Here is a 13,955-nt window from a genome sequence, read left to right as displayed (position 1 = left end):
CCGAAATATTTTACCAAACTCAAGTTCCAAAATCAATCTAACTAACTAAATACTTTGACGCACATACTATTCACCAAAATATTTCCTAAAATCAGTCTATTTAGCAAATTTTGCCCTCATTTTTTCCTCTGGTAGCACCTGCACAAATATCCATTTCAACTAGTAACAACTCACCCATCCTTACAAATGGGCCCAACTTTAATACAGGTGGACCAGCAATCACAAATGTTCAATTGGGGTAAGTTTGTGGAAAAACTACTTAGATTTGTTATTACTTACCAAAAAAAAAACTACTTATATATTGTAAGCCAATTGAAAGAAGTCTAATTAAATAAAAAATTCTGAGTTCCATTCCAATTATCAAATTTCACTTGTTTGTGTTAAGTAACTAGGATTAGTCAGGCATTTTTTGTTTTTCCTTTCTGAATTATTTCTGTTAGATTAGCTGACTGATTTGAAAATATCAAATTTTACTTCTTCGGCCTCTATATTATTATTATGATGATTTTAGTCAGCATGGGCTTGAGTCCAAACAGCATACCTGGACCGGCTTCAAACTGTTTTTGACCGTTGCTTCATGTAAGGCCACATTTGCCATCAAAATTACCTTATCAAGAAAGGAAAAAGTTTGGCTTCAAAAATGTTTAGAGCTATCTTGCTCCATGTCTAGTTTTTAGTCCAAGATTTTTTTTAATAAGTCATATTACTTATTTAAATAATACACATGAATAGTTTTATAAATGATAGCTTCAAATAGGTTTGGAGCCAACCTTTGTCCATCAAGAGGGGGGAGGGGTGTAACATTTATCATGGTCTTTTGGCATCTATAACTTAAATAAAATTTGTCTTATTCATTGTGTCTCTAGAATTTGCAGCTGGATTGGACTGGAATTTCAAACTTACTAATGAAATTACTTTTTTGCCAATCAATAACAACTTGTAACAACTTACTACTTATGATTTATTATAAAAATGTTGTAGATATAGCATTTCTTTTGTGAACATGTTAAGACATCTTGTTATCGTCATAATATAATCACAACTGCTGAAATGTCAATTCTTTATAAGTTAAAATAAAATATAAAAAAATTATAAATGTACTTGTGTTTCTAGAAATTGTTTTTGGTTTAGTAAACTTTATTGAGCCAAAATTCACTGTTTCGCATCTAGTTTTCTTGGGTTGAATTTTTGTATTTTTATCTTTACGCATAATTTTGAGTAAAAACACAATTTTACTCACCAAAAAAATAAAAAATAAAATAAAAAACTTAGGACAAAAACACTTTTCATCCTTTATATTTGGAGTAGTTCACATTTACTCCTTAAACTTTAAAAGTAAACAATTTTTCCATTAATATTTTGGAAAATAGCAAATATGTCATATTGTTATTCTCTCAGTTAAACCCTAATAAAAACTTATGATTCTTAAAATATTCCATTGTGTAGTGTCTAAAATACTAACACTAAATTTTAACATCCAAATTTTTTTTCCGCATATTTTGAGTTTTAGACGGTAATAATACTTAGAAAGTTGAAATTATGATATAAGACATTTTATTAATTACCTAGAGAACATTTATTTTCTAGGTTTAATACTTCAAAACTTATAATTTATCTAATGGAAAATTCGATGACATGTGCCTTTTGTTATATCTTTTTTTTTTTGGGCTTAAAGTGGGTGTTCATAAAAAATTAAGTAAGCTAAACATTGCACCTAGACTCACGTAGAATGCTAAAGAAGGAAGTATGAATGACAAAATTTTCATTATGTGTGGTTGAAGGTATTTGATGAAGAGTTTCAATTGTAGCATATGACATCATTCATGATGAAAATTTATATACGTGACAATGTCTTAGCAAAAATCAATTGCCAATTGTTGGAAGATGATATTCGATATCATTCATTCTTAGAATTTTTTAGTGAGTGAATACTGCTTTTAGCAAATAAGTACTAAAAAAATATTATAGTAAAATAAATATTCATATGTTAAATAGCTACCATAACCTTATGTGTGATTAACTATCAAAATTCTTATACAAATTAGATTAACTTTGTATGACATACATTTTTTATATATGTAAATAGTTTCATACTTCTTCAAATAGAAATTTTTATCTTAATTTCCTCACCTAAAAGTAGCACGTGCTTTGCACATGTCACCCTAACTAATATATATATATATATATATATATATATATATATATATATATAAAGGGTATATACATTAATTATAAATTTTCAATATAGACTAATTTATTCATTACTTATGTAAGCTAACTAAATAAATCAAACTAGCATGTGTTTATTATAGGGAATATCTATGAAATTTCCAAATCTATGAGATGCAAAAATAGAGAGAAAAAATGTGTCAAAGAAAACAATTACATACAATAATATTTACATGGTTTAGCAATTTGTCTACGTTTATAGAATTACAGTGATTTCACTATTTTCAAGAAAAAATAAAAAATGTGGTAGTAAAGTTTTTCTCTCTTAACACAACACACAAAATCCTAATCTAAAACAACTTTATTTTATATCATATACAAAGGATTCGCAATGGGCTAAAAAGGGGCCAAAAAATTTCCCCTCAATTTTCCACTCCATGGACTAAGCCTCATGAAATCTTCATTAAAAACCATAACACTTTTATATTGGATCAGGTCATAATTTAGATTAAAAACAATTAGGCTCCACATAGCCCAACATTTATAACAAATACATTCAAATTGATTAAACTAAAAAATGATAACACATTACAAATGACCCAATTTTTTTTTTCTTTTCATCATATTGTCTAATCAACTCCATCTAAGAAAGTTATTTGGCCTCTTTCACATGATGCTACAATTGAAAAACCAATGTGCAAGGTAAACTCTCAATGTAAAATGTGTATTTGTTGTGATATATATGCATATATCTCATACTTTAATCACAATATAGGTATTTTGTGTGTTGTGTTTCAGATTATAGGTATTTGTTTATATGCCCCATTTTTTACTGAATTGTTCTTTGCATTTCATCTTTTGAATGAATTATTCTTATTAATATTTTAATACAGGATTCTTTTTTGTTCTTTTATGAAATTTTTTGTTTGAATGATAAGATTTTGGTTGATGCTAATAGCCATTCCTTTAATTGGTTTCTCAATTCCTGGTGGGTTCTATAATGTTATCTTGATCCCACATCTTCAGCCACTTAGAAAGGATAAAAATAAAATAAAATAAAACAACAAATAAAAAATACAACAACAACAACAACAACAACAAAGGGATTTTTGTTAGCATACGGGTCTCTCTACATGATAGCATATGGGTCTCTCTACGTTAATTTAGAATTTAGTATTTAATTCTTTCAATGAAGATGTATATAATGTTATTTAGTGAATTGAGAGTGAAAATTTTTACCGGTCTTTTTCGTTTTTTAAATTAAATTGTGGTGCAAATGTTAGGTTTCCCTTTTTCTTTTGGGGATGATTCAAAAGCTGTTGTTTTAAGAGGTTACATTTTCAGCTCAATCCAACTTAACACTTATTTTTATTCTAGCTCTATACATACCTAATAATATAAGGACGCGTCCTTTGATTTTGACACCACTTGGATAGTGCCCCCAAGTGTTTTTGACAAGAACTTCGTCAACATAGAAGTAAAATGACTCAAGTTTGGCTTCTTCAATCCATCAATACAACAAACCATAAAATAACAGAACATAATACACACACACATATATAAAGGAGGTCCAAGACGCATGTAAGAGTTGTTGGATAAGAAGCATTGTAGTTAATGTAGCTTGGAAGATGAAACTGTATCTCTCATTCGGATGATTCACACTATTTACACAAAAATGTTTTTGTCATAAAATTCCCACATGAAGTTTAACTTAGGCCTATAAAAATACAGGGATTCACAATAGAATTATCAAATAGAGGATCCAACAATTAACAGGCCGGTTTAGGAATAATACACAAAAAATTTCTACATTTTACCAGCCTGCACTCTAGTCATTTCATGCACAGCAACGACAACTTGCTTTCTTGCTGCAGTTCTTAAAGGTTGTTGTGACTTCCTGTCTCTCTGTGTTTGTATACGCTATTCTTGTTCTTTAATTTACAGTGCCAGCCTGCCCATTAGTACAGTTCTGTGAAGGTGAAACAAACAGTAAGAAGCCAAGTTTCCAGCCTAATTTAGGGCTGTGGAAGCTCTTGAACAGCCTCAGGCAGAGATGGGGGGGAAGATGCACCACTAATTTTGCTGGCAGCTGGTGTATTCCTTCGGGACTGGCGTTTTGTAGGCACAATCACACTCTCATTCTCCCATTTGTCATCATTAATTTCATCATCTTCTTCGTCTTCGCTAGCTTTAAAAACTGGATGTAAATATGTATTTTGAAGATAGCCTTTCAAGTTCAGGTTTGGTTCCTTTGCCCGTTCTAAAGTATCTTTCATCATTGCTTCCTAAACGCACAGCATGAAATAATGATTAAAATGATGTGAAATCCCTAAACGTGAGAGAGAGATTAATGAGAGCTGAAATCAAGTGTGAGGAGAAATAAATAGAACTGAAAATTTGCTTTCTGTTTGACAATAATGACCAATATCACTTCTTCTTTTTTTTGGTTAAGTAAAAGATAGCGTAAAAGGAAACGTGAAATGAGTACAAAGAATGAAGGAACAATAATGGCCAATATAAAACATAGCCGATGATTATATATTATTCAAGAACTATAAAAAAAAAGGGGGGGGGGGTTGGAACAAGAAATATCACTCAAAAACAAGAATTATGGTCATTGCAGTATTTTACAACGCATTACTAATACAAAAAATACTAACAGACTCATGCCCACTGCCACACTAGTATTCTAGATAATGTAGACTGATACAAAGCCTTAAGGGAGGGGGGGGGGGTAGTAGTGGTCTCGGGTTCTATACCCATTTCTCTATTTTTATAAATCTTATAAAAAAATGTAGACTGATACAAAGTTCAATTTTTGTTCTGATGCATATTTCCCCTGGCTAATAGAAACAGCCACCAAATCTCTAAGTCCATCTAAAGCTAGAACCAGGATATGATCATGTTTTGTTAAGGTTGTGATGTTATAAGCCTAGAGAACATGGTTCTAATCAATAAACTCTTGACATGGATTAATCATACTAATACATATTGAATATCAGACTCAAAGCTTCCAGAAAGTGGGTTTATGCCTCAATGCTCACTCCCACAAGACAGCCTTATGCATTTAAAGCTTCACACCAGATGAGAGCCATGTTTATAAGAATTTTTTTCATGAGCATACTCATGGTCTATGCTACACAAAAAATCAGAGATCTTCAGTATCTAGGTCGTAACATATCTAATCTACCCCAGAGAATTTGAGCATTACGTCATTGAGTGAAGAAGTATAATTCCTTAGAGAAAAGAGTAAAGATTCAAGACACAGTGGAATCAGATTTAGCAGCAATGAGGGCTGCCTCTATAAGATTCCACAAATTCAATACTAGATTATTGCTCCATAGCTTAAAACATATTCAGCTTCAACCCAAAAGTACACCTCAATCATATAAGATCACATGTTTAACTAAAACAATACCATATGCAATAGTCACATATGACGAAGATGATACACAAAAAAACATCCACTAGCAGATGCATTCACACAGACATAGGCATCTTCCATATCAAAGACCAAAGCATGACACTCACACCATATCTTTCCAAGTATAAGACTTAATCCACAGTTGTATTAATTAGTTACAGGAATTATAGACATAACTATCATATATTGAGGAAAGAAGAATGTAAATCACCACAATGAAGACAGTACCAAGGAGTTTCTGTCAGAATGCATGCCAATAATTTTAAATAATAATACAACATCGACTATGCAACTTGTAAGTTCAACAAACCTGTAGTGGATATATGACAAATGCTGCTTCATATCGGCCTTTGCAGAACCTACTGAACCATATGGTTAGAATTGGAAGTGCAATGAGAAATGGGGTTGACTGGGCAGCTTCTTTTGTGCTCATCAGTCCCATTAGAAGCACTTGTGAAATGACCAACGCACTTATAACACGCCCATGGACATCAGGCCAAAATGCCGCAGCACTCTCATAGTCTTGGTTATAAACATTTATGATCTGCATTTTCAAAAGTAAGATGTAAGATATGGCAGAAAGAAAGGTATCTTACTAACATTATATATTGCTATGCTAAATACTGAATACCCATTACCCACACACACATAAGCAAACCCATTGAGTAGGTTGTACAGAGATCTAACAAACAAAATAAAGTTGTCATGAAGGGAAGTAATTAAAGAAAAAAACACACATCTAGGAAGAACTGAATTTCAAGAGAAAACCTAATTCTCATAACCAGGAATGCATATGTCAGATATTGTCATCTGCAGTATTTTAATCTATAAGCACACACCATATGTGCTATACGTAAAAGATGTTGAGAAGATGAGTCAATATGTATGCCTTTTATGGTTAAGAAATAAAGGAATATACAGTTAAAATTAGGTGAAGCTGGTTCATTGTTGGCAAGAGGGAAAAAGAAAAAAGAAATATGAAAAAAAAAGAAAAAAAAAAAAGACAAGGTTAAAAATACAATTTATTTCCATTATTTTTCATTTTTTCTCAGAGACAAACTCTTCTATAGAAAAATTTCCCTTGGATACAAACTTTGGTTGCTCTCCCATAGGTTTAAGTTTAGCTAGTTATATGAGTAACTTCTACTACAATAATAACGATAAACAAAGCCTTAGTCCCAAATTTTGGGTAAAAAAAATGGTTTTGTGTTCTACACAAATGGGCAGCAAGCACTGAATGTACACCTCCCTAGCAATTTTTCTTAAAAAGCCTTCAACAATTCGATGCATTGGATTGATACTGCCATAATGACAGGCATGTGTAACCCCATATTGTCCTTTATACATAAAATTTAATAATGAAAAATACCACTCTGTACCTGATGACGGAATACAACATAAGCCAGGCCGAAGAAAATGATTATGAAAGGAAGTATAATAGGTGTCACTGTAGCATACACAAGGCCCAGCAGGAAATAGAATTGTATACGGGGTTCTCCTGTGTTGAAACCAAGACTTCCTGGATCCATTGCCTCCTCCCTATCCTTTTCTGTCTTCACCAAAAAGAAATTCTTCAAGTGATACATTATAAGAGGTTTCAACATTAGAATTTCCCCAGCTATACCAGCCCATCCATCAACCATAATATAAGTTATGAAGAAAGTTGCTCTCATTGGAATTGCCACGCCTATTGTTTTAGGAATCCTGCCAAAATGAAAACAAATATACTAATTTTATAAAATCTAATTCTAAGATAAAAACTTAAATTGCACAAAAATTAGAAGGAATGAACTAGTCTATTTAACTTAAATTATGTAAGTTTGATAGATAATCAATGGTCAATACTTGATACATGGAGGATTATGAAATTATATAGTTAAACATTTCCAAAATTTTAACATTTGTCAAAAAAAAAAAAAAAAAAAACCTGAACATGCAATATATGTTACAAATTGCCGAAGAGAAACAAAAACTGTGGAAAGTCTTGTCCTTGTTGACTAAAAGAAGAAGCAAAATAATACCCACCAAGATACTCATCATGTTTTTCTTTATAAGTACAGGCACCAAGATACTCGTCATGTGGCTACGGGATATCCTAATCCATGCCTAATGACATTATTCTCAACCATTTAATACAGCATTCACCATTAAATGCCAACTGGGACTCTATTATATGATTCTGCTAGTCACTATTTATCAGATATCATGTAAAATGCTTACAGTCTTACATGTAAAATGCCTATTTTGTGCAGAAGGGATCAATTTTGATAGATATCTACAGACTTCATAGAGCCACAGAATTTTCCTAGAAATTTACAAGTTAACATATCATTTAATACTCAAATACTCGAGCATGCATATACAATTTACAGAGCACTAGCATACACATGCACCCACATTCAAATATATTTGCATTGCCAAGAAAAAGAGACACTGAGCAATTAAGGGAATGGCACACATTTGAGAATAACATACTCGCTTGCTGATTGGTGAATAAATGTATCTAGCTGTTCAAATGCACTTCCAGCAATTATGCTCCCGAGGAATACATTTACAAAGTTGAAAAGATAATATCTAGAGGCCGATCTCCTCTCTAGAGATGATAGAGAATTAAATCCTTCAAACTTAGACATGAACATCAATATAGCTGGCAGAAAGATAAGGAATAACTTCAATGCAATCCCAGGTAGAAAACCTTGGATGACTGATTTAATGAAACTCCTGCATTGCAAATCATACATAACATTATGAGTAATTTGAAGTTATTGCAGACTAATTATTAACACAAGAGGCCCAAGGATGAAAGCATGCTCACATTTCAATAACACTTTTCAAGAATGGGGCAGCTTTCTCAATGCCCTCGATAGTTGCAAGAGATTGTACAAATGCAATGGGGATCATGAAAAAGAAGGTCAAGAAGAAAAATGCAACAGCTACAATCAGCCTTCTAACTGTGAGGGAAACATATGGAATAGCCAGGTTTGGCCAATATACATCACGTGGCTCTGGAGCCCACTCCGTTAACCAAATAGTTGGGTTTTTGGATTGTTGAGTTTGCGCACAAACAGCAGCTCCCCAACGAGTTTTGAAAGAAACAAATGCTGCAGGCATGATAGATTTTGGATTGTTTGTAATTCTTTCCCTCTCTACAGCTATCTGAAGAAGAATTGATCCATTTCAATTATATTGGACCTTAATGTGTACCCAAATTGCAGAAAAAAAAACAGCCACATAATAAAATGCAATAACTTTTCACCTAAATCTAAATGGACGCATGAATGTAACAGGCAGTGACCAGAAACGTCCAGTCCAAATTTCCACTTAACATGAGCATTTTGAAATAATTAAGGACAGACAAACAAAAAAGGCTCCTGGGATGCTGTAAATGTGTAACGGGAATTTTCCCCTCCCATATGAAATATCATATGCATGGTTGTTGAAAACCTCAACTAGATATATATTTAGCTAAAGAACTTCTAGCTCCGGTGGAGAAATATTTTTTTAAAATTAAATTAAATTTTTAATGAAAAAGATAAGAGGGCAAAGCCCTAGTACATAGGGATCATAGGGATATAGAGCTAAATTTATATTCATGGGTGTTTTTATAATAATAAGATCACATTAATAAGGTATCGCCAACAAGCATATCAAACAGAACACTGAACAGCTTGGCTAAGGCTTTGACAGTGAAATCACGTTGTTTATGAGATCAGTGGGACAGCAATTTGACCAGCCTTATGGTTTAAACATTCTGGATGTGGTCTAGGTTGAAGCAAAATGCCTACTTTTTTAAATTTCAAAAAATCATGACAAAGATCTTCAACCTTACTTAAAAGATGATGGCATAATGCACATGCTCCTATGATGCTCATGGCAAACTGACAAATCAATATTCACAATATTGCGGAAAAATAAATTCAATTAATCAAGAAAATCAAGGAGTTGCACTTACTTCTTTTGACAGTTTCTCAACTTCAGACTCATGATGATCAATTGCATCCACTTTTTTTCCCCATAGCCCAAGAAAACCAGTCTGGATGAGAGAACACAAGTACAATTGGGTTAGAGAAAGTGGTAAATTTGAACACTGATACGGAACAAGCTACTAGAGACCTATCAGATTGCATTGAAGTACCTTCATGAAGGGCCTCTGAGAACTTTTTCTAGTATATTTATTTTGGTAGTAAACAAGCCAGTTCTGCAATTTTTTCTTCTTCTTGACCAGTTTGTCAAGCTTGTTTGCATCATATACCACCTGCATATCACAGTCAATACATAGTAAGTCAGAGAAGACATAATCACAATAAGATAACTTAAGTGCATGCTAATAAACAAAGATGATTGCATAACTTATTTTCCTAGGAACCAAAGATCCCTAAAACAGTAAACTCACTAGCAACAATTCACAGTCTCACACCGGCTACTCAAACAAATGAATTTAAAGCATGCCAGCAGTTCATGGCTCCTTAACACAAATCAGAGTAAAAGATATCATCAGTTTTCTTTATTATTATTTTTATTTTTCATTCTGTTTAGCAAGAACCAACCTGATGAGTAAGATAGTGATCCGGATGGTTGACTAGGAAAAAATGCTCCACGAGCTCACTTGTAGATTCATCAGGGTCAGATGGAACATTTCTGACAAGGACCTGTAAACAATTGAAAATTTGAGACAAGTTTATATCAGGCTGCAACATAGAAAAATTGTCCTGTTACCATAACATAACATAACATTAGAAATTATCAATACAGTTCATAAAAAAAAATTGTTACAACACGTTAGCCTTGAAGAATATCTCAAGCATCTATTTTTAGTACTCCAGGGAAAAAAAAGCCACAAACAAGTTATTTTCATGTTTGGTACTTTAAGTGGTTTTAATATTAAGAAAGAGAATAGTCACTAGTGAGCTTCTTTGTATAAATCAAGCATCTGCTCTTATTTAAATCAAAGTCAAATTTCTCATAATTAAAACTTAAAAATAATCTGAACTAATTTATGAGACAGAGATATGATCTCACAGTGAATTGATCTGGGCGGCGTTTTTCTGATGCAAGAAACTGCAACCGCATTAAGGCAACGGTCTCATACTCCTTCATCAACACATAGCATGTCCAAAAGGTAAAGGCATATGCCATCAATATATGACTCCAAAACCTGTGATCCAGGATGTGGCATAAATATTACATTCAGGTTATGAAGATGAATCAAAGCATGAACAATCCTTCAGGAATGAGATGCTAATAACAGATTTCTGGATAACCCCAATAGCATGGATGCTATAGGAGAACAATTGAAAGAAAAATAAACCAATACATCAAAACCCTTTATATAAATTGGTAAATAAGTTATGCTGTGTGTGGACCCAAAAATTAGGGTTGAAAGAAGGAACCATAGAACAATTACAAAAGATAAGCGAAGTTCTGAATGGTTTTATTCATGTCAAGAAATAACATGGCAAACGAAATTGTCAAGGAAAGACAGTTTCAAACCTTTGTGATCCAGTTGGGATATTTGAAATAGAGAGCTTATCGATGTTGCTAGCAGTTACATTGGAGACCTTGGTTGCATCCTCTAAAGTGCTATTTGTCCAGTTAACTGGCACCAAGATAGACCATGCAAGCAAGGCTATAGGAACAAAGATCTTAAGTCTGCATGAATAAATTATAGAGAAATCAGTACAATTTAATATATTTACATTTTCACAAATATACAGACATGAGACAATTTTGACTTTGATTAGTACATACCCTAACAGGTAAATCCGCAAGTAAACAGCAGAATCCAGTCCAGCATGCTCAATGAGTGCAGGTTCCGGCATTTTCAGTGCGTCTGGCATCCAATTCAAAAACCTTATATATGACCTAAAGTCCAGGTTCACAAACTTGCTTACAAATGTTCCGGATGTTGTTGGATCTGTTCTTAAATTCCTAAGGTACCACTTTGGGAAGTACACTCTATCATTGAAAGGTTGAAGCCTTAAAAAGGCGAATGCCAAAAGGAAAATGAATGCACTGAGAATGTTGATAGCTGCTGAAACTCCAATATCTCCAAGTGTAGCCATTTATATATATCTGGATATGAGAATTTCCTTGAGTAAGAATGTACAAATGACGAGTAATATCAACCTCTAATAAATGAAAGCCCAAACCCAAGTGTTATGTCCAATTTAAACAGAATAGTTTGCCCCATTTTGTTTTACATATAACCTAGCACACACTATCACCATCAACGCAACCATTTCACAAAATCAAAGTCAGCAGCGAAAATTATATAATCAAAACCCGAAGAAGTGGCACTACATCCCACGACCACAACATAGTAAAACAAATCCAAAACCACCGGTTCCGGGGACAGTTTCAATTTTCTCAAAATCCTTTCATCCAAACACACAATAGAATCCTCTCCATTTGTTTCTGAAACGGAGAGGAAACCATCTACTTTTTTTTCAGGTACAATTGTACTTCCACCCACTTTCACCAAACAACAAAAAAGCTAATCCAAAGGCATGATAATAGATTTTTTTCGCGAATGTAAAATAATTTAGACACAGCATCACATCATTTAAATAATCAGATATCATTCCTTATAGATGGACTGAGATTGATATGACATGGCACCATTTCCACCTTTAAATTCATGAAAAATAAAATCTAAATTTTCTGATTCACCAAACACATCCTAAAATTTTCTAGAGTTTCCATATCTGACTAACACTAATTAATCCAATAAACACCAAAACTAATCAAACTTAAAAGTTACTAAACAGATTCTATTAACTCACACACACAAACACACATATTATTCAATCAGAACTAGTTTTCAATAAATATTTAAAAAAAAAAAAATTAAAACTTAAGAATTTCATACTCAGTAACAGTCACACTGTTCTTCATTCTCATCCATAGTAGCCCTAGTGAAAACTCTGTTTTACCTTGGATTTGAGCCGAAGATCGATCTGGAAAATTGATTTAAGGAGCGTTTGGATTGATTTGCTAGCAAAACTTGAACAAAAGAAAGAACATTCCTGCACTCGTTCAAAGGAAATACTACGGCACACGCTATTTTACAAAGTTAAAGATGGAAGAAAAGAAAAGAAAAGAAAAGTGAATCCAAGAAATGGTGATTTGGTGTGGAATACAGGGAATGAGTGAGAGAGATTAGATGATTTCAAGGGAAAGTTTTGGATTAACAACTCTTAAAGAAATGGAAGTTGTGTGAGAGAGAGAGAGAAAGAGAAGTTGAGAGGTTTGGGTTTTAGTGGTAGTTGATAACAGCTATATAAAAGAGAGGTTAGGAGGTGGGAGGAGAGTGTGTGAGAGTGATCTTCTTTTTGTAGTCAAATTGGTCTTGATTGCATAAATGATTTTTTATTTTTTATTTTTTTAATATTTTAATGATCTGGAAAACACGGATAGTAGTAGAGTGTCGTTCGATGTCGGCAATGTGCCACGTGGGTTTCAACGGCTACTTTCTGTACGGTTGTCTGCGTTTGCAAGGATAATATGAAGGTTTCTTTGTGTCACGCGCGGCTAGGGTGGGTGAGTGTGAAAGATGGATAGATGAAAAACCTTTTGTAGATTTGATTCTGTAAAAATAGAAAGTTCCTTTTGTGGATTTTTAGATGTATTCGTTACTATTTCCTTTAATTTTGAACCTTCTTATTGTTCTTTTAAAAAAGAAAAAATCTTTGATTATAAAGCTTAATGTTTGTTGCACATACAGTACACAAATCTTATAAATCATGTGTTTAAGAAATTATTTTAGTTATAATTTTGAAAAAAAATAAAACCATGTTTTGAAAACATGATTTTACAATTTAATTTAAAATTTGTGTTTTGAACACATGATTTCAGTTGATATACACACTAGTATGTACTTCTAAATGGTCTAAACTATGTCTTAAAAAAGACATGTCAAATTTTGAATTTATAAACATTAATTGTGTCTTAATTAGTTGTGATACTATTTTTTTTTTTTAGTCTAAACTAGTCATTTTTATTCTTATAAAAAAAAATAGAGAAATATTAGGTTCACTAAACTTTCACTACAAATTCAGTATGACAAATTATTACTAGTGGTTGAAATGCTTAAGCTTGCACCTTTAGTTCTTTGTGACATTATTTTATGAACAAATGGTTAATTATGTAACTCTTAATCTCTCTATATATTTTTTTAGTATATCACAAAACCCCAATATGAAACTGCTTGATGTGAAAGTAAAGGGATTATTAACTCTTACACTCTATAGGGAAGGGCTTCGTGTCTTATGGGGAAAGCATGAGGGGAATTTGTGCAATTTTATTTTCATGTAGTTGCCAAAGTACAACTAGAAAGAACCACCAATTATTGACCTAGGGAGAC

At 32.7% G+C, this 13,955-nt stretch overlaps 1 protein-coding gene across 1 annotated transcript; it reads right to left on the bottom strand.

Moving 5' to 3' along the window:
- Nucleotides 1-3,774: 3,774 nt before the first annotated feature.
- On the bottom strand, nt 3,775-12,907 carry LOC115988819 (calcium permeable stress-gated cation channel 1). The gene is made up of 12 exons (XM_031112433.1): nt 12,526-12,907; nt 11,342-11,665; nt 11,084-11,242; nt 10,613-10,748; nt 10,141-10,242; nt 9,729-9,848; nt 9,546-9,626; nt 8,409-8,749; nt 8,069-8,314; nt 6,973-7,297; nt 5,904-6,137; nt 3,775-4,454 (listed from the first exon to the last, which is right to left on the bottom strand). Exons 2-12 carry the CDS (start codon nt 11,653-11,655, stop codon nt 4,185-4,187), a joined length of 2,328 nt encoding a protein of 775 aa, XP_030968293.1. The 5' UTR covers nt 11,656-11,665; nt 12,526-12,907; the 3' UTR covers nt 3,775-4,184.
- Between the last annotated feature and the right edge of the window lie 1,048 nt (nt 12,908-13,955).

The sequence above is a fragment of the Quercus lobata genome, chromosome 5, assembly GCF_001633185.2.
Source record: "Quercus lobata isolate SW786 chromosome 5, ValleyOak3.0 Primary Assembly, whole genome shotgun sequence".
Classification (NCBI taxonomy): Eukaryota; Viridiplantae; Streptophyta; class Magnoliopsida; order Fagales; family Fagaceae; genus Quercus; species Quercus lobata.
This window is presented reverse-complemented; position numbering and strand designations above follow the sequence as displayed.

Bases quoted from the DNA above. Each gene is read 5' to 3' on its own strand.
- LOC115988819 (XM_031112433.1), bottom strand. From the start codon at position 11,655: ATGGCTACACTTGGAGATATTGGAGTTTCAGCAGCTATCAACATTCTC. The intron at 11,243-11,341 runs GTATGTACTAAT...TTATTCATGCAG, and splicing joins TTGCGGATTTACCTGTTAGG to ACTTAAGATCTTTGTTCCTA. The intron at 9,849-10,140 runs GTTGGTTCTTGC...TGTGATATGCAG, and splicing joins ATCACTATCTTACTCATCAG to GTGGTATATGATGCAAACAA.